Source organism: Sorex fumeus, unplaced genomic scaffold (genome assembly GCF_029834395.1).
Source record: "Sorex fumeus unplaced genomic scaffold, SorFum_2.1 ptg000130l, whole genome shotgun sequence".
Taxonomy (NCBI): domain Eukaryota; kingdom Metazoa; phylum Chordata; class Mammalia; order Eulipotyphla; family Soricidae; genus Sorex; species Sorex fumeus.
The window spans coordinates 4,277,510-4,299,659 of NW_026606187.1; the positions used below are offsets into that span (position 1 = coordinate 4,277,510).

The 22,150-nt window shown below is 42.5% G+C and overlaps 1 protein-coding gene across 1 annotated transcript in view; it reads right to left on the minus strand.

The window, feature by feature from the left end:
- The window catches only part of DNAH3 (dynein axonemal heavy chain 3), a 213,943-nt gene that overhangs the window by 139,331 nt on the left and 52,462 nt on the right, over positions 1–22,150 (minus strand). Inside the window, exons 19-23 of the mRNA XM_056138888.1 lie at positions 19,274–19,365; positions 11,870–11,984; positions 7,716–7,832; positions 6,362–6,541; positions 4,625–4,761 (exon numbers count right to left, since the gene is read on the minus strand). Coding sequence (XP_055994863.1) covers positions 4,625–4,761; positions 6,362–6,541; positions 7,716–7,832; positions 11,870–11,984; positions 19,274–19,365 — 641 coding nt within the window. The remainder of the gene's footprint in view (positions 1–4,624; positions 4,762–6,361; positions 6,542–7,715; positions 7,833–11,869; positions 11,985–19,273; positions 19,366–22,150) is intronic.

Below are 22,150 nucleotides of genomic sequence, written 5' to 3' on the forward strand. Positions count from 1 at the left end.
CTTTGTAGCTTGCCGGGCTCTCTGAGAGGGATGGAGGGATCGAATCTGGGTTGGCTGCATGCAAGGCAAACGCCCTACCCACTGTGCTATCACTCCAGCCCGTTCGTTTGGGTAGACATTGGTATTTTTTGCAGAGCAAGAGAAGGAATAGCAGCTGATGTATCTGAGTTAATATGGTTGGGAGTAGTTCAAAGAAACCTACCAATTCAAAGAAATTTAGATAGAACAGAGATTCTCCACACTAGTGTCACTTTAGAATGATCCGTATACTTTGGAATTTTTGCCCAGAGATTCTACTTAATTTAGAGTTGGGTCGAGGGATTTGCATTTTAAACAATCCCTGATCCTATCTGAGTTCAAAGAGCTGGTGTGCATGCTTGGCAGGTGGGAGCTCCATGTTTGATCTCTGGAACTACATATTCTCTGAGCATTGTGGGAAGTGGCCCCTCTAAATGTCCATCCACTGCCAGTTAAGGTTCAAAAGCCAAAAATAAACCAAACAAACAAACAGAAAGTCCCCACAGCAACAAATAAACAAAACAAACACCCCTTCCTTTGCTCCCAGATTACCTCAATGTGCTGTCAGTGCTATGAATCACCATGCAGGAGAAAGAAAAAGAATATTATGTTGGTATTATTAACTCCATGTACCAGAGTAAATGTTACATGTATGAAACAAGAGCATTTGAGGTGTGCAAAGTACTTTACCATGTGTTAAATTAGAAATAATAGGACCAGAGAGATATACCAATGGGCTGAGTACTTTTTTTCACACAAGGCAGCCCAGAAACAATCTCTGGCACTAGATAGTCCTCTGAGCAGTGCCAAGGTTAAGCCTCTAGTATTAAGGTGGGGAAGAGCCCCCAAGCACTGCCAGATATGGGCCCAAAGCCAAAAATTATTAAGAAAACAAATTACAGCTAATCTAACAACTTCATTCCCTTGCTGAAGTCCCAAAGACAGCATCAACAAATACTCAGAAAATATTCATGGGCTATCAAGTCTGAAAATACCCAATTGTTGGAAGGATTGTGGTGAGAAATGAACCCTCATCCACCCACTGTTGGTGGGAATGTCATCTGGTTTAGGCTTTATGAAAATAAATATGGAGATCTCTCCAAAAAAAAAGAGTAGAACTGCCATACTACTCAGAGATACCACTTCTTAGCATCTATCTAAAAAACACAAAAATATTAATTTGAAAAGATTTATGTACACCTATGTTTACCATCACACTTAGTACAATAACCAAGATATGGAAACAACCCAAATGTCTAAATACAAATGAATGGATCAAGAGATTGTGGTATATAAAAACAACAAAATACTATGAGGCTCTCATAACGAACAAAAATCATGCAGTTTACAGCAACATAGATGGAAGTAGAGGATATCATGCTAAGCTAAATTAATCAGAAATTCGATATGCCAAACACAAGAACAACAAGTGTCACAATGGTGACATTACTGGGCCCACTCGAGCAAATCAATGAACAACGGGAGGAGAGTGACAGTGACAGTGACAGATACAGAATAATCTCTCTCATATGTGGGACTTAAAGTTATACAGCATGGTGGCAACAAAAGGTCAAAGGCAATACAAGAGAACTAATCTACACAAGTGAGTTGGGGGGTAGAAAGAGGGCATTGAAAGGGAGAGGGAAATAGGTACACTGTACACTGAATATGGTGTGGTGTTAGAATTATGAGAAACCATCATTAACAGTATTGAAAGCCACAGAATTTCAATCAAAAAAAAGAAAAGACTGGGGAATAATTTCTACAATGATCACTAGGCTAAAATTTCCTTGATAAAGAGAGAGGGCGAATTTTCAGTATATTTGGTGAGTTACAAAATTAGCAATCCTATTGCTTGGAGTGGAATTTATTTTCATCTCTCTTGATTCTTGGCCGGTGTGTGTCCTGCTTTAGTAAACAGACTGCAGCAAATTTGCATTTGTGCAAATTCTAAATCTAGGCCTCAATAGATTTTAGAGCTTCCATTCTTGCTATTCTTGGGACCTCTTGGGATCTCTGTGACCACCAACGTGTGACTAGTCCAAGATGGTATTCTGTTACATATATGTGGTCCCAACTATCCCAATTACTGCAGCCAACAGGCAGCCAAATACCAAAATACTAACAATTTCAGGTTGATAGTGGTCACATGAATTAGTCTATTGCGACCAAACAAACTATTTAGCTGAATTCTGTTTAATTTGCCACCCCCAAGAACATGAACTAAATAAATAGATTTCTGTTTTAAGCTACAATTGGGGGTGGTTTGGTGTGTCACAAGAAAAACTATGTTATGCAACAAGATACTCTAGCTGCAGAGCTGAGCAGACAGGAAGAATTCCATAATTACTTGTTGATCGATGAGCCCAAACAGTGAGGCTATCAATTTCTCTCAATCCAAATGAAATTCAAACGGGTGATTTCTATAGATCCACATTACCTCTCAAGTCTGATAATGAATAAAGCAGTTTAATGGCCATAAGAATAAAAATTATATCGTATAATCTTTTAATTAAACCACTCTGTATCTTCATATTAAAACTGAAAACTGACATATGTGTATGCCAGATGAAATTTCTCTCTGATATATGGAATTCAAAAAATATAATAGGAGAATAAAAAATGCCCAAAGGCAACAGAAACGAAGAATTGATCTTCAGTAGGAAGCTTACTATGGGAGGGTGGTTGGGGTTGGAATGGGAAGGAATATTAAAACAATGATGGGGAGAAGCAGACTCTGGGGGAGGGGTGGTGCTAGAATATTTTATTGAAGAATTCCCACATTAACAGTTTCATTGACCATGGCCCTTAAAATAAAATAAAATCTGTGCATGTTAATATTTTCAAATAGTATGCTCAGAAGGCTTAATGAAAATGCACTTAGATTATCTAAGATTGTGTGTGTGAAAGAGAGAGAGAGAGAGAGAGAGAGAGAGAGAGAGAGAGAGAGAGAGAGAGATGGAGACAGAGATGGACAGAGACAGAGAGACAGAGAGAGAGAATTTAGACTCAAATTTCTAGAGAAAGAGAGAGAGTCTAATTTTGGGAGAAAATGAAGATTAGACGTTAAATTAACTGAGTATTGTACAGAGAATACCTGAATTTGAATTCCATCTTGTCCTTTACAAGTCTTGGGTTTTTTATTTATTATGTTTAGTTTGGTATTTCAGTATGTTTCTGTTTCTTGTTATGAAATGGGGACATTAATCATAATGGTTCTGATCTCATGAATTATTTTGAGAGTTAAATAAATTCATGCCAAAAAGAACCTAGAGCATATGGCAAATGCTGCAGTTGGGCTGGCCATTGGTCCTACGTTTATTAGGAATAAAAATAGTGGCTATCTGATTAGAAGGCTAAATCTCAGGGAGTTCTTCTTCCCAAGTTTCATGCTCTTGAATCAAGTTTTCTACCACTATTTGTGCTGTATTTGTTCTGAAGCTACTAGCCACTGGAGGTTGTAAATTTAATAAATTATAAATTTACCTTCTCAGTCATAATAGCCATGTAGAGTGCAAAATAGTCATAAATGGCTAATAGCTACTGTGTTAGACAGCACAGATATAGAGCATTCCTATCGCTGAAGAAAGTTCCATGGAAAATGCTGCACTAAACAGATGCCAATGACATTTCTATATTTCAAAGGGTTCCCTACCCGCCACTGTTTTTTTCAGTTAAAGAAGGAAACTGTCTCCAGATAAGAAAACACTGAAATTAATTTTTCTTAAAGGTAAATCAGAATTAACCTTACATTCTAATTAGAGTAAAGTGGCATGGCAGGGTCATTGACGGTGAACTAAGCATGGATGGAGTATCAGAAGTCAGGACCCTTCTGCGTGAAACTAGTCTTCCATAACTACCTTGAATTTTATGCAGAAGAACAGTTGTTATTGTGAGGTGAAGAAAAGAGTCATTTGGAGACATACCTACCAGAAACTACAAAATTTGATGGTTACAATAAATTAGCTGACATTTTTTAAAAAATGGTCTAAGTGCTGAAGGCTTAAACACAGGATCTCATTAACCTGAACAACAAATATATGAGATTGGGGGTAAGTAATATCTCTCATTTTACAATGGGAAATTTGGATACATTTGTTAAGGCTTCAGAGATTGTAAGTGGAAGGACGGGAATTGAGTCTGTTTAAATCCAAAGTCCCAACTCTTAATCATGATTTCTCTGTCCCCATAATTGGGTATTTAATAAGTCTGGTCAGTCAAAGTGTATATTCAGTTCCCACTCCTGTTCATTCAACCTCACTCTAAAAAATGACTATATAGGGGCTGGAGAGATAGTACAGAGGGCAAGTTGCTTAGCTTACACGGAGCAGACCCGATCCCCAGCACCCCATATTGTCCTCTCCCTGAGTCCACCAGGGGTGATTCCTGAGTTCAAAGCCAGGAGAAACCTCTGAGCACCGCCAGGTATGAACCAAACACGGGGTTGGGAGAAGACTATAAAGATATCCCTTACCCCAGGATGTCTCTTGAGGAATGGAGAATCAGGAAGTAGACGCCAACTTTCAGTTTGAAAAGTGTAATGCTACCTAGAGAGGTCAACTGTTAAGCAAAGGGCAACTCCAAACAAATGGTAAATAATGGGTACCTGGGGAAAAACAGTCTCTTCTTTTCCAAGTAATCGTTTAGCCCCTTCTGGATTTCATCCAAAAGGATATTGGCTTCCTGAAGCTTCTCAGACATCCGTGGTTGGTCTGCTGCCATTAGAACCCTGGGATCTTTCACCTAGGATCCGTCAAGAAAAATGAGAATTATCAGATATTCGAAGATTGGCCGTTGTAATGAGTGTGTAAACAGTCCACCATCTAGTGACCTCTCCTTTTCTTCCTCCTAAATCCCACCAGATGAATGCTTATGTAACATCCCCCTGTACACTGGTCATGACTGACTGGGGCAGGGTTGGACACTTGAAACCAATCGAGTATATTCTATTTTGACTTCTGGAATTTTGGATTTTAGGACATGATATCCCCTTTTAATCTGGGGGTGCCCTTTGTAAAAGGGAGACTTGCTCTTCTGCAGAGATCATTTTTCATTATGTGACTACAGTCTGGGGGGGGGGACAAAGAGAGAGAGAGAGAGAGAGGGAGAGGGAGAGAGAGACAGAGAGACAGAGAGAGAGTTTGGTTTCTAGATTCATTCTTTTGGGACCTACCATCTTTGCTCTTGAGTTCCATAAAATACTCATTTGTCTGGGCTGCTCTGAGTATGTTTCTGTTATTACAAAGGACCTTAACTAATATGAAGTTGGCAGATAGATTCCCTTGGGACAAATTCTTTGTGGATGTGCCAACAGCCGTCCCGATGCAGGCCACACACAGCGGCTCTAGGGCACTGAACGCGGGCGGTGAGATAGAGCCATCCAGAGAGCCCGCGAACACACAACCTTCTGCGTGCATAGTTTTTTTACAGCGCCCCATCTTGCACACATTTGACTTCAAAAGAAAACAACCTGACCACCAGGTTATCTTGCACATCCAGCGAATTCATCCTTCAAGACTTTCTCTTTTTCAGTAACAATCCTTTTGGAGGCCTCTTGATGATCCTAGACAATTAAATCACCTTCCTCGCACTAAAAATGCATATAACTCAGATTTTTCTAAGTTTGTCTCTTCACAAAATAGTGAATTCTATAAAAGTAAGCATCGTGTTCTAGTCATTTTCAAGTATTTTCTGACCTCTTTCACAATGTCTGGGTCATCATAGGTGCTGAATATGCATCTGTTAAATTACTGAATGTGGGTAATTATTTGAGTTCTAAATGTATTCCCAATTTATAAAAGCTTTATTGCGCTGCTCTATAATAAAGTCTTCTACTCTCCACCTCATATGGTCCCCTGAAAACTACCACAGGTCACTCCTGGAAACAGAGCCAAAAATAGCCCCTGATGGGGCTAATTTAGCCCCTGATGGGCTAAATTACAAGATTTCCACTTTCTATATTATTATTTATTTTGTGGATATTTAATAACAATTCTTGGGTTTTTTATTTTTTGCTTTTTGGGTCACACTCAGTGATGCACAGGGGTTACTCCTGGTTCTGCACTCAGGAATTACTCCTGAAGGTTCTTGGGGTAACATATGGGATGCTGGGAATCAAACCCAGGTTTGGTAATATGCAAGGCAAACGCCCTACCCACTGTGCTACCACTCCAGCCCCATTAATAACAATTTTTGAAGTGAGAAAAAAAATACAACATATTGAACATGCAAGAATCTAACTTATTCAGAATTTTTAAGACTCTGGCTACAATGCACAATAAGAAACAGCTTTGTCAACTCCCACATTTCTGATGGTAAGATGTATGAGAGGGTTCAAACTTACCGCTTGAGCCATGAGTGATTTCCAGTAATTGTCAACAATGGCAAATTTCCTGCCCTCCTCCGGCATCTGGGCTATGATATCCTCTGAACTGAAGATTGGTTCCAGGTAGAGCCAGGTGACCTGACATTTCAACCATGCTTCCAGAATTTCCTGCACGCGAACTAGTTTTTCTTCCCACTTCTGTGAATTTAGCATTGTATATCTGAATCAGTGACCTGCCACTCTGCAGCACAGGCCCACTGACTGAGTGATAAAGGCTAATTCATTTATTTTCCTTGCTTGACAAACACTAAGCACTCCCTATGGTATGTGGACATAGCAAAGAATGAAATAAACAAAAGTTTTTGCCTTCATGGTGTTCATGTTACAGTGGAATAATTAATAATTTGCAGGCTATCGAATGTAGCCTGCCCACAGGGCAGAGTCTGGCAAACTCCCCGTGGCGTACCAAATATGCCAAATACCAGTAACAATGATGGGTCTCATTCTCCTAAAGAGCCTTGAATATAATCTCAGGGCTAGGATGAAAGAGACGTTACTGGGGCCTGCTCGAGGCAATCGACGAATAACAGGATGATGAAATGAAATGATGAAATTAATAATTATAATTATTGTTATAATTACATAAGTGGTGGTCTAAGTGTGTCATGAATAGATAATTAATTGGTGTTCATTCTTTTCAGTTTTTATTTTATTTAAAATCTTTTGATCACTTAAATTTTAGGTATCATGATTTGTAACACATTGATGCAGATAGTTCAAGCAACTTGTCCGAAGTCATGGATCTAACATGGTGCAATTTTAGAATCTGAATGAAAGACGGTCTGATTCCAATGTCTTAAACATTGGCTACAGCCACTTCTACCAGCAATGAGCGAAGGAGGACCAGTTTCTACTCTTGAGTAGCCAACGTTCTGTATTACTAGAGCCCAGGGGCTTTCCTAATGGAGTTTTATTTGGTGCACTGAAATCTCATCTTCCCTTCTGACAGAAGTTCAATGAGTCATATGCTTACATGGATGCACAGTGTTCTCAGTGTCACGCAACTTTTTTCCAAATAGGAAAAAGTGAGTTTGTTTATTAATGAGAATTGAATACCATTTCATCCTCTGAGATCAAGAGTTCATGGGACATCAAGAACTATAACCAGGCTGGAGCAATAGTACAGGGGGTAGGGCATTTGCCTTGCACGTGGCAACCCAGGTTTGATTCCCAGCATTCCATATGGTCCCCTGAGCACCGCCAAGGGTAATTCCTGAGCGCAGAGCCTGGAGTAACCCCCGTGCATCATCAGGTGTGACCCAAAAAAGCCCCCCCCCCCCAAAAAAAGAATTACAACCCCATTTCCTCTTACCCGACACTCTGCTTCTATGGGTTTGATGAATGGGGAGCCACACATGGTCTGCGTCTTTATCACATGATCATCAAGTAGTAGCTGAATGTCATCAACTGCACTCAAGATGCTTGTGTCCTGCAAGTAAAGATGCCCAACCCTGTTAGAGTTGTGAGACCCCTGCTTTTTTATACCCTATTTTTCCAAAGCACTCACAGCTCAGATCGTGTACTGGCAGGGGATGGGGAGCAGGGATGGTGTAGAAATCTATGTTTGCAGAGGACAGGATCTGTTTTCGCCCCTGAAAATGTTCTTAAAGATACTTAGTTCCTAATTCCTGTGCAGAAATCAAATATGGCATAAGTCTAGAGAATAATGTAGAATCTATTGATGGGAGATTATTTCTGTACTCTTCTTCATGCTCTTGCTTCTCTGTCCACTCTCCATCCTGTAGAATGAATTGCTTATGAGGCTAGGGCCACAGTACAGTAGGTAGGATGCTTGCCTTGCACACAGCTGGCCCAGGTTCAATCCCCAGCATCTCACATGGTTTCCCATGCACCACCAGGAGTGATCCTCAGCACAGAGCTAGTAACCTCTGATCGTCACCAGGTATGGTCCAAAAACCAAAAGCAGAATCAGTTGCTTATCTGACCTGTTATATGTAGATCACTGGGTTCTGAACTGTGTACCAGCAAACTCTTAGCCAACAGTTGTGTGTTTGAAGACTTTTTTTTAAAAAAAAAAAAGCTTTCCAGTGATTTTACTATGTAAGCAGGGTTAAGCAACATGCTTTGGGCTGAGGAAGTAGCTCAGTGGTAAAGTGCCTACCTCTCATGTGTGGGATAGACTTGATCCCCAGCAACACACACACACACACACACACACACACACACACACACGCACGCACACACGCACGCACGCACGTGCGCATACAGGAAGCATAGCTGTAGCTCTAAGGGCTGATCGTCTGTAGAATGTGAACTTCAAAGACAATGGGCACAGAATGGGGTCACTTATGTTCTGCTCCACTGTGCCAGTCATAATTTAATATGCGAAGGAATGTCAATTTCAGCATTTCCTAAAAACAGATAGTAACTGAGACAGCCTACTTGAAATTCCAAGTGAGCAGCACTAGAAACTCCCTCTTGGTTTCCACTGAATTTTTGGAACTTTAACTCACCCCTGATTTCTGTCTTTCCTGGAATGTTAAAAAATGTTCCTGGAAACAAGTTTATTGTGAAACCAGGGGTCAATCACAGATGAGAGGAAAAGAACAAGAGATACCTTATTTTCCTGATGTCACTGACTCTGAAGACTGACCTTGCACAATGATACCATCTTGAATTTTAGACAGAACAGGTCAGCGTGTCCCCATGATGTCAAGGAAGCACTGATGGCAGCAGGACACGTGGCTCCTCCCCCAGCAGCCCACCACTCTTTTCATGTTGGCCTATGTATGTCCTCCACCAACCCTTACACACACCAAGACCCAGTCAAAGAGTAAGGTGTTGTTTTTTTTTTTTGTGGGTGAGGGGTCACACCAATGTTAAAGGCATATTCCCATTCCCAGCTCTACTCAGGAATCACTCCTGGTGGCATTTGGGGGACCAAATGGGAAACCAGGGATCAAACCTGAGTTGGCAAATGCAAGGCAGGTGACCTACCCACTGGACTGTCTCTCCGGCCCCCAGACAATAAGATTTTGAGGAGACAGAAGTCTGTGATCTTTCTGGGTTGCTACCACCTGTGAAAATCTGTTTTCCTCTCACTAATACTTTGTTTCTCAGACTTGGACTTAGTAATAGATTCCCCTCAGTTGTGAGGTCATCTGCCTGATACATGTCACCATCCCAAAGGAATGTGACCATACCACAACTATTGGTGTTTTACTAGTGCATCGTCCATGTCCTTATGTCCTTCACCTTTAATGAAATAGTTTCTTGATTTAGAGGGACTCATGAGTGGTGCTCAAGGAGTGCAGATGTACTCCTAGTGATACCTGGCCGACCCGGCTGGAAGCTCAAGGCAAGAGCCCAAGGATGGCATGCTGCTCAGGCCCTATAATGCCGGCGACCACCAGGGCCACCTGGCCGTGCTTGGGGGTGTCCAGGGTGACACCCAGTGATGCTCATATGGTCATATGGTCCCAGAAACCAAACCCAGGTTCAAGGCTTCAAGCCAAGTGTCTTCAGACTTTTACACCCTCCCAGCCCCAATAACTTTGATTTTGCATGTCTCTTAAAGTCCCTTTCTACAAGTGGTACTACATGGAAAGTATCATGTTAAGCGAAATGAGTCAGAAAGAGCGGGATAGACACAGAAAGATTGCATTCATCTGGGGAACATAAAGCAACAAAACGGGAGACTAACACCCAGGAATGGCTGAGATTAGTACCAGGAATTTTGCTCCATGAATGGAAGGCCAGCCACAGGCTCTAGGTGAAAAGGAAGCTCAGATAGAGAAGAGAGTACCAAATGAAGGGTGTTGTGAGGGCCCTCCCAGGGTGGGAGAAGCATGCTAAAAGTAGTCGATAGACCAAACATGATTGCCACTCAAAGCCTCTCTTGCAAAACACAGTACCCAAAAGAAGAGAGAGAGAACAAGGGGGAATACCCTGCCACAGAGGCAGGATGGGATGGGGGGGGGGGATGAGGGTGGGGGGGATGCTGGGACCCATGGGGATGGATGACGGGCACTGGTGGAGGTATGGGGACTTGATCATTGTATAACTGAATCCCAAGCACAAAATTTGTAAGCCTATAACTGTACCTCATGGTTTTTCACTAAAAAAAAAAAAAAAAAAAAAGTCCCTTTCTGTGTTAGAAGGCATACTGCCCAATTGAATGAAACCACTAAGGGACTAAGGGACAGGACGATGATAGTACGGAGGGTAGAATGCTTGCCTTGCACAGAGCAGATCTGGGTTCGACTCTCAGCACCACATATGCCCTTGGAAGCCCCAGCAGGAGTGCTCCTTTGAATGCTGAGCCATGAGTAAACCCTGGTCTCTGCTGGGTGTGGCCCCCAAACCAAATCAAACAAGGGGAGGGGGATGTTATTTAAAGTTTGCCCAATTGAATTGGCTTTTTGAGGTGGGGGAAAGGAACACTCCTAATCGTACTTAGGAGTTACTCCTGACTCAGTGTTCTGTGACCCATGGATGCCAGGAATCAGATCCAGATATTCTAAGTGCAAAACCTATATGCTGGTCCTTTGGGTCATTTCCCAGGCCTGGATATTGTTTTGGAACACGTCTGTGCTTTGCAGGTCACTGAAGTCCCAACCTATCCATGGCCAACCCCCAGAGCAAGTCAAACTCTAGAAATGGTTCAAAAAGCTCTTCAGGGGTATCTCCATGTGCAAGCTCCTTTATTCATTTTCTTCATTGCATGCCAGTGAGAAACAAGGCATTTTCATGCATCCTTGCTAATCAGAAGTGGTCCACCTGTCACAGCGTTGGTATTATGTAAGAGGTTCTGGGGAACTGCTGAGCCTCTGGCCCCAATTCAGACCTGCTGACTGGAAAATGTACTTTCACCAAATCCCCACGTGCTTCCAGAACAAATTGGCATTTGAGCAGCTCTAAGCTTTGTCTACCCCAGGTAGGTATGCTTGATTCGGAAGATACTAATTCAGAAGGCCTGCTCCGGTTTCTGTGCAGGAAGAGAAAGCTTGTGATTTTGAAAGGCCTTTCTCGTTTGGAAATGCATCCCTCCAGTGGTGACTGGGAGAAAGGATGACGGGCAAGGGAAGGCAGATGGGAGGAAATGATCAAATGCACAACACAGTGATTACAGTCAACAACACTGTCTTAAAAATCTCCAAGTTGCTAAGAGACTAGATCTTAACTGTTCCCACCACAAAAAAGAAGCGATAATTACGCGATGTGATAGAAGTGTTAGCTAACTCACACTGGTAATCATTTTGCTGGGTAAATGTTACTATATAAATAATCATATGCTATATAAAATGATGCTATCTATCAAATCAACAGATGACACACCCTATCTGCTACGTTAAATGGCAATTATGCCTTAACAAAACTGAAAAGAGATTCAGGATCCTTCCTTCGTGAACTTGGTTACAATTCTGACTGAAGCCCCCTCTATTATCCTTTAGAGCATAATAATTGGGACGCTTTCAGGGACCAAGGAATTGGACTGTGACTCACAGTGTCCCTGTATTTCACAAAATTGAACGTCATGTTGACCCAATCTAACTTCATTTTCTCCAGGTTTTTCTCCAGGGAATACTCCTTGCTGGCGGCTGCACCGATGGGCTCCAGTCTAAAGGAAGAACAGAGGGACAATTAACAAGAGCAGGCACGAGGGCATGGCACAGGAGAAATTTCAGCTCAGCCTTTAGATAGATTTTTTTAAACCCTTAATTTCACTAAAACATTCACTGTTTCTCTAAGAAGTGTCAACTCTCTCCACTGTTTGGCAAGTATTCGGTCGGCCCTCATTCTGTGAGGCAGACCTAATAGTGCCACGCTGACATATAAAGTCATAGTGGCCTTGGGTAAAACTGTTCCCATTATTAACAGCGTGCAGATTACCTAGACTTGGGATCCTCTCTAGAAATAACCTCTTTTCCAACCAAATCTATCTTAAGATAGATAAGGCTTTATCAGATGAAGCCACCCCCACCTCCTTCACCTCCCGGACCTCGCTTCCATTCCTCACTGAGGCTCTAACACCTCTGCTGTCCAGTTCACTTTAGAATGTAGAGCCATGTCAATTTACCATACGCATGTAATTACATGTGGTCTTTTCTCCTTTAATCTGCCTGGTGTTGTTAAACCGGGCAGAGATCTCCCCAGAGGAATCACATAAAGACAAGTTGCAATGCGATAAGCAAAGGGTCTTTATTGGCTAGCCCGGCTAGCTTGAGCTAAGGCCCTCATCTGGCTGAATGACACAGTGGCAGCCTTCTTGGAACAAGCGGCCCTGAGTCTCAAAACTGAGGGGCTTTTATACCATAACATTATATAACAGAGACCACCCTTTTGGCTGCAGTCTGAGAGGCTTTCCAGTATTTGTACTTATCTGATTGATTATAAATTGGAGTTACATAGGGGTTGCATAAGCATTACATAAGGATTATATGGCGGTGGGGGTGGGGGGCTTCCCTATGTGCATCTGATTGGTAACTCTTAATTGACCTCACCATGGCTATCTCACTTCAGGGAAATCATGACTCAATTCTAGGTATCTGTGTTCATTTCCAGGAATTTTGGAACCGAAGCTTAGGCCCAGCTTCTTCTGGCTTCTTTATGAGCCTGCATGGCACTGCCTTTTCTTCTCTATCTCTCAGTGTTAACTGGTTTGCCCATTTGGCCCAACAACTCAGAAGAGCAAGGAAAATTTCCAGTGCACTCCAACACCAAGTGTTCAATTCTCAGCACTTGTGATTACTGGATTGAGTTATGAGCAGATTTGGGTCCTTGAATAACCAACCATGTTATCCTCTAGACTCCCTGATTATGAGGTTCTTTTCTTCGAGCTAGGACTCTGCAAAGACGTGGTGGAGGTATAGTGAGATCATTAGGAATGGGTCTGAATCTCATATGACTAGACTGAATCTCATATGACTAGTACTCATATTACTGGCAGGGAGAGCAAATAGACAAGCAGAGAGATGACCATGATGACCATGTGAGAGCACATAGAGAGGGTGGCCATCAGCAAGCCAGGAGGTCATGTCTCAGAAGAAATAAACCCTCCAACACTTGATCGTGGATCTTAGACCTTCAGAATTGTGGGAAAATTCATTTCTGTTGTTCGGGTACCACGCCTGCTGGTGCTTGGGGCTTACTCCTGGTTCTGGGTGGAAGGGATGCTGCTGGCAGTGATCAGAGGGATACATGTGGTACTAGGATTCGAACTCTGATTGTCTGTGTGCAGGGCCAGCACCTTAACCCTTCTACTATCTCTTTGACCCCAGTTTTTATACAAGTCTTTCAGTGTGTATATTTGTTATCCTGGAGAGGCATTCTCCTCCACAAGTACCAGTGAACTCCACCCTCGAGGAGCATTTCTTCCCCACTCCATAACTCACTGTAAACATACAAAGACATTTTAGCGTAGGCTCCTAGTTACCCAGAAACATCATTTGATCATTTCATCACTTGACATCCCGTTACTCATCAATTTGCTCGAGCAGGCACCAGTAACGTCTCCATTTGTCCCTGTTGCATGCTAGTGTAGCCTAATGGTATCTACTCGCTCCAGAAACACGAAGAGCCTCAAACCAATCATTCAGGGTTTTGGCGAACAAGTCTGACCATCTCGTAGGTGGGTGGCCACATGATCTTTTGATGTCCTATGGCTATAGGTAATGGCTATAGTCCACCAGTCATCTCCAAATCTCATTACGTGTCCAGCCCAAATGATTTTCGATGCCTTGGAAAATGAGATAGTGTCCCTGATTCTTGATCATTGACGGATGCCGGAACTCTGGATTCTTTCTCTCATTTGAGTGAAGCATGATCCTCCAAGTATAGCTCTTTCGATTCCTCTTTGGGAGACCCGAATAGTGTTCTCATCTTGTTTTCGTAAGGCCCAGGTCTCTGAGGGTATGTTAATGCAGGAAGAACAGTGGAATTAAAGAGATGTGCCTGGAGCTGGAGGTTCTTCATCCTCTTAGCTATTTCTTCAATGCTCTTAAAGGCGTTCCAAGCCACTCTCTTCCTCCTGTGCAACTCAGGTGCCAGGTCATTCATCATATTGACTTTTCGACCTAGGTACACATAACTGTTGCATTCAGAGATGTTCATTCCATTGTGAATGGAACGTCAGGAATCAGACCATTTCTCATAAACATTGTCTTCGTGAGATTAATCTGTATTCCGACCTTTCCCATACTCATGGTCGAAGTCAGCCAGCATTTGTGCTGCTTCGCTAATGTTTGGTGTTATTAGAACGATGTCATCAGCAAAGTGGAGGTGGTGTAGTTGCCGACCATCTGTCTTCACTCCCATTCCTTTCCATTCGAGTTGTTGCATGACGTTCTTGAGGATGGCATTGAAGAGTTTCAGTGAAATGGTATCACCCTTCCAGACTCCTCTCTTGACATGGATGATCACTTCCTTGTAGAATGGTGAGATCCTGGTAGTGAATCCGTAATACACCTCAAGGAGGATTCTGATGTATTGAGTTTGAACGCCCTGTTTGGCTAGGGCTTTGATGACCGCTTCAGTCTCAACAGAATCAAAGGCAATCTTTAAATCAATGAACATTAGACAGAGTGGCATCTTGAACTCCCGAGAAACCTCAATGAGCTTGGTTATCATGTGGATATGGTCGATTGTGCTGAATTCTTTTTGGAACCCGGCTTGCTTGCATGGTTGTCCTTCATCTAGTGTTCTGCCAATCCTATTCAGGATAACTTGAGTGAACAGCTTGTAGATGACAGACAACAGGCAGATCGGGCGATATTTGCCAATGTCGTGAAACCAGTCCTGCTGGTTTTCCATTGGAACGGAAACTTGCATTCAGACAGGTAGCATGTGAAGAGCCAAGCCAGTGTATTGATGAGAACTGACGGCAGGTTCTTCAGGTGTTCAGGTCTGACCTGTCTGGGCTTGGTGCTGTTCACTTCTTTACCTTTAAAATAGTGTGTCAAATTTCGGAAGGGAGAACGTTGGGAACAACATATCCATCCTGCGGAATTTTGTATGTGGGAAGGTGGACATGGCTCTCGAAGATATCTGAGTAGAAGTTATGGATTATCTTCTCCATTGCTCTTCTGGAAGATGTAATAGATCATGAGGACGTCGGAGGGCAGTTATCTTGGTGTTGTAGTTGGCGAAGGACAGACGGGTGTTGCAAATGCTTTCCCTGGCTTCTGCCACATTGGCCAGCACTGCTGCTCTTCTCTCTTTGAGGTCTTCCTTTATTGCTTCTTTGCACTGCTTTGCAAGCTCGTATGTTTGCTTGCGGTTACCTGAGGTTGCACCAAGCCATGTAGGCGAATGAGCTCAAGAGTTTAAAAAAAAACCCAGAAACATGCAAGCAATAATGGTATACTCATTATAGCAGCCCTAAAATATTGATACAGGATGTGTAATTCTTTTTTAGGGAAGGCAGTAGTGGAAATCCTGTAGGCTAGACTGCTCAGCAGTGTCTCTGCCCACTAGATATCCAGTAGCAAACTCCCCTGTCCCCTTGCTAATTGTGGCAAGCAAAAATGCCCCCAAATGGTACCAAACATCAGCTAGGGGGGTTATTGAGGGGGTAGAGAATCACCCCAGTTGAGAACCACTGTTTTTAAGACCATTAAAACAATACCTCTGTTTTCCAGTTTCTTTATTTGCTGGGCCTGCGGTGTTCACCCCTGGTGATACTCAAAGGTGAATCCTAGCTCCTGTTGTTGATCATTTCTGGTGGTGCTCGGGGGACTGTGATAGAGGCTGAACCTCAGGCTCCTACATGCAAAGCCTGAGTCCCAGCCCACTGAGCAATCTCTCTGGTCCCTCTGCTTTCCACTTTCATTACCTATTGATGGGGATGGGGAACCGTTAGGGCCACATCCGACTATGCTCAGGGCTTACTCCTGGCTCTGTGTTCAAGGATCACTCCTGGCAATGCTCTGGGGACTATATGTGATGCCAGAAATCCATTCAGGGTCAGCTGTATGCAAGTCAAGCACTTTACTTGCTATCTGATTTCTCTATCCACCACTTTCATTTACTTCGAATTTTTTCTATACCTTAATTTCTGATTCAAATCTTAGAACTTCTGCTAATTTATAAGACAGCTTTTGCTTCTCTTCCCATGGCCATCCTTTGAAAAATACCTATTGTTTTCCTGATGTTTGGGTTCTACCTAGCTATAGTCCCTATGTTTTACTGAAAGGGGGAGAAAGGGAGAAGTTGAAGACAAATTTCTTCTTGCTTCCACCTGAGATTTGGGTCTTAAATTCAAGCATGACTGCAAGAACTGAGAAGCAAACGATTTGGAAGGAGCAAGAGGGTCAGCCAAAAATCACCAACTACACCGAGATCTGAGATTGCTCAAAGAGCTGCTCCTGTGGCGGGGAAGGGAGGGTAGGGAGGGATGGGAGTGGGGGGGAGGGACATTGGGAACTTGGTGGGAAATGTGCACTGGTGGAGGGATGGGTGTTGAAACATTATAGGACTAAAACCTGATCATGAACAGCTTTGTAAATGTGTACCTCACAGTGATTCAATAAGAGAGAGAGAGAGAGAGAGAGAGAGAGAGAGAGAGAGAGAGAGAGAGGAGGCCCAGGAAGGTCAAATATTTTTGCCTGGAGTCACTGAGGACTGAGTGCAGAACCCCAGTTTAGAGGAAAAAAATTGTAATGCTCTCCTTGAAATTTAATATGAGTCAGTTTTCTGTTTTTGTTTTGTTTTGTGGCCACATCCGGCAGCCCCACAGTGCTTATCCTGGCTCTGTGCTCAAGGATAACTCCTGGCAGACTTGGACGACCATATGAGGCCCCAGGGATAAAACCTGGGGTGGCTGCATGCAAAGCAAGTGATCTATCTGCTGTACCATCATTCCAGTCATAATCCCTCATCCACTCTGCTCTGGAAATAAAAATTTCCTCAATCACCAGTCTGCCAAAGTGGAGGCCACCAATTATCCTAACCAGAAGTAGGAAAACCAACAGCTCATAGGAGGTTTATTGTATTATATGGGAACTTATAACAACTTGAACCAAAAAGTTCCTGAAGTATGATGGAACACTTTAAAAGCTGAAAACAAAAATACTTTATGATACAGCAATACCATGCCTGAGAATCTTCCCAAAGAAATACAAAGATACTAATTCAAAAGGATTACATTCATAGAAGTATTATTCACAATAGCCAAAAATGCGATAAACCTACATGTCCATTCACAGGTGACTCAATAAATATGTGGTCAATATAATCAATGGGTTACTTAGCCATGAAGAATAAATGAATCTTGGCCTGGAGCGATAGGACAGCAGGGAGGGAGTTTGCCTTGCACATGGACAACCTGGCTTTGATTCCCACCATCTCATACAGCTCCCTGAGCACCGCCAGGAATAATTCCCAAGTGCTGAGCCAGGAGTAACCCCTGAGCATCACTGGGTGTGACCCAAAGAGCAAAATAAAGTAAAGTTTTTTAAAAAAGTAATGAATTCTTTCCTTTTATGACAATATGGATGGGGCTTGAGCTAATTATGCTAAGTAAATGTCAGAAAGAGAAAGACAAGGACCAAATGGTTGAACTCAAATGTGGAATGTAAGTAACTGAAGCGAGTAAATTGACAGAACACAACAAGCATAACGAAAGTATGGCAGTAATCACAGGGTAGGGGGACAGGGTGAGATGAATGAGTGGAGGGATTAAATTTGATAAGGAGCATGATGCTAGAACTTTGTGGGGGTGTGTTATGAGGCTTATACCCATGTAAAGGTGTGAGGTTATAATCCAGAAATTATATGTATTATAAATTAATGTTTACTGATAAAATTTATTTTAAATTACTTAGTATTCTGGACTCAATGGGACTGGGAACGGAGATCCTCTGCCCATTTCCCCCAGTCTCCTGCGACCCAGGGATCATGCCCATAAGCCACCTCCTACCAGCACCAAATAATCTCCTCACTGGGCACCATCCAGATCACATGGCTTTTTTCCCCCAAAAGGGAGTAATATAATACTCACTATAGCCATGCCACCGGACTCCGCACCAGGCTGTTTCACTCGGGGCACCCCGGAGGGGGGATGGGTGAGAGCCCTCCCCACCCCAAGGGACCCAGCCCCAGCAGCTGAAAACCTCCAGAACCCATCCACTGCCATGCTCAAGGTCACTTTCCACATGCTCGGACCGAGCCTCATATACAAGTTGAACATATTCCTGGACCGTGTGGCTGTGGTCATGCGACATATTATAAGACACTTCCTACCCATTCTCCATAAATACCACATCACATTTGATGGGGTTCAGACAGTAGGCAACAAATCATAAAGGGAAATACATATGTATATATACATACATACTTATTTTCAGATATATATACAAAAGTTCACATCACTCAACCTTTAACAACATGTTAGTGATATCCTAAAGAATATCTTACTGGCCCATGCCAAAATAGAACAATCTTCACACTGTTTCCTCTATGGATACTTTTTGTAGCATTTTCAGTGGTTTTTCATAAGAGACAATACAAAATATATTATTTCAGTTGTGCTTTGGGACAGGGCTTGGGGCTTGGGATAGAAACATCCCAAATTTGGTGGTGGAATTGGTGTGTGAATAATAAATGTAATCAAATATTGTGAACTACCTTATAAAATAAAAAATTTTTAAATTATATAGCATTGCCAACTAATGGTATACTGATAAAATTTATTTTAAAATTTTAAAAGAGGATTCAGAACAATAGTACAGCATGTAGAGAGTCTGCCTTGCATGCAGCTGACCCAGGTTTAATCTCCTGTATCTCCTATGATTCCCTGAGCACCACCAGGAGTAACCCCCGAGCACTGCCAGGTGTGGCCCAAACCCCCCCCCCCCAACACACACACACAATTTAAAAAAAAAACTCCCCAAAGGAATGGAAAAGGCTTACTTGTCAATGTATTTGCCGAATCCAACATCCAGCATATTTGAGAGACAAGTGGTTTCGGTGGGTTTTATTTCATAGCCGACAATCTCACTGATCTGCAAGGAAAAGAAGAAACCAAGCTAGTGGGCCCAAGACAGTTCCATTGGGTAAATTTTCTACATGATGGAAATGTTCTAGAATAGCCACCAAACACATGTGACTGTTGAGCCTTGGAAACATGGCCAGAGTAAATGAGGAAGTGAATTTAAATTTAAATTCAAGGAAGTAACTGCATCTATCCAGAGACTACCTGGAAAGTTCAGGTGTATGGGTTCTGGCATTGACCTAGGGCTCGCACTGCATTCTATCTGGTTACTGTTCTTCCCCACACAGCACAGAGCAGGTTGGGATGAAGTTTAGTTTGTTTGAGATTCCCAGGGGATAGAGGTAAATCCTGGTCAATGACATAAGTTACAATAAGTGTCTCCTGAAAAATAACCAAGATATGAGTGTGTGGGACAGGCAGACAACCTTCTGTGATCTGAGGATGCAGTGGAAGGGATCCGGCTTCCCTCTCCCCTAGTATCTTCTGACTTGTAAACATTAGCATTTTGTCATGCCCATTCCTTAATCCCAAACTTAACTTATAAGTGAAAACATGCCTGAGAAATGTCTTAAATAAGATCCCTGAAGGCTTTGAACATTTTTTTGTTGGGGAGGGGAACTTAGAGGTCTCAGCAGTTTTGAGGTTGTGCGTGAAAAGAGAAGGAGGTGCTAAAATGAAAAGCTTTACTGAACGCCCACTCCATACTTTCCTCCATCCAGCCCCAGCAGGAACAAAAAACCTCAGTACAGGAAGGGACATGCTGTCACTTTTTATTTAGCCTTAAGTTCTTGTGGTCTGTTTTATTTATTTTTTTTTTGTTTTGTTTTTTGGTTTGTTTTTTTTTTATTTGGAACTGTATTTTTTCTTTTTATAAATTTATTTATTGAATCATTGTGAGAGCAGTTACAAAGCTTTTGGGTTTAAGTCTAGGTCATACAATGATGAAACACCTGTCCCTTCACCAGTGCCCATTTTCCACCACCAAAAACCACACTATAAACCCCCCATCCCACACCCTCCCCCCACCTGAGGGCAGATGATTTCCACATTACTCTCTCTACTTTGATTGCATTCAATATTTTGACACCAGACCCACCATTATTTATTTGGGATTTTACACCAAAACTCAGATCTGCTGAAAAGGCAACCGTAGACAATTTGTTTTCTATTGTTGGTTATGAATAACATATGATGTCACGTAGCCACAGTAGTGGCCGCGTGATTTTGGAATTCTGAAATTTTAACAATTAAATCTGAAGGGATTTCTGCTAAACCTGCTGAGTTCTGAGATTTGTTCTTGAGTCTCTGGGATTACGGCCATTAAGCAGCTTGATCAGAAGCCAGAGAGGCCATTTGTGGGCAGCGACTCGGGGTCTCATTGGAGCAAGGAGGAAAAGGCCGGCTCCACCCCCATCCCATGAGGTCCCGCATGTCTCATCACTGTGAGCCCAAATCTGACTGTCCATTGGCCTCTACAGGATGGCGGCCACCGAGCTGCCAAGGGGGAACAGGCAGAAGGACAGCACCCTTTACCCCTTGGGGTGGTGACCTGGTTTTTGAAGGTTTCCTTAAATACTAAAGGAGTGAAAGAAGAAATCAGATTCAATGGTTTCCAATCTGGATTCTGAGGACAATTGGCGGGCCTGAAGGGCTTGCTTACTCTGTAGTGAACGCTGTTTTAAGGGCCTTAAGCATTTATTTTATTCTCCCAATATGATGAGAAAGTACTAGAGGATTCCTCTTCTTTTTCTTGGACACGTAGGGAGACAAACGAAAAAACTGACATCTTGTCCAAGACTGTCGCCGTAAAAAATGGCAGAACTGGAACTTGGATCCAATTCTGACTACCAGGTTTTTCTCGGCCATACTTGAGTATCTTTCTCTGGTTTTGTCTGCTCAATTGTGCAGGGCAGGAAGTGGCTATTTCCAGGCCGTACAATTCGGACGGCAGGGCTGCACAGAAGCGGAGTTCCCTAGAGTGTTCAGTGTATATTAACTGCTCCGGGTGTTCCTAGGTTCTCGTGTATTCTCAGATGCCCTACAGAATTTGCTTAGAACAACATACTCTCTCTCTGGGACTGAATGACATGGTATTAAAGAACTTTTCCCATGGGAAGGATTCAATACACAGCTTTAATTTGTAAATGTTCTTTGTTCATTTTAGATATTAACAGGGAACCCAATTTTCTAATCCTAAGAAGCCTGGAGTTATTCTGTATGATATATCCTCATTTGGTCCCTGTGGCTATTAAATATCTGAACTATGATCACTCCACAAATTCAGGTGTGCTCTAAGGAAGCCATGTTTCAGTGACTTCATATGAGAAATGCCATGTGCTCTCTCATGAACATTTTAATTGCTTTTTGAATTGATAATGTTTTGATTAAACAAAATACGCTTACTTCACCTGTCCATGCTTTAAGACTGAAAACCTTCAAATCACTATATGTAATATTTGGGGGTGGGGCAGTATTGTCCTAGAGAGTCAGCTTTGACACACGTCAGTGTGATTTCATCCTAAGGTCAAATGTTACGCTGTTTCAGCGTTTGTGAAAACTCAGCGACATTCCTTTATTGAAATCAGCCAAGTCTGTGCCCTAAACACTGGGACTAGCTTTTCCTGCATTAAGTTCTAGGAAGTGGCCAGTCACTCCATGACATCAGAAGATCCATTTATAACCTTTACAGCTGTAGGTGATTTAACCTGTAGAGTCCTGCAGATTCTGTGATCACCAGAATCTGGACAAATGAGAATTGGACAATAGGACAGAGGATGGGGTGTCTCTGTGTTATT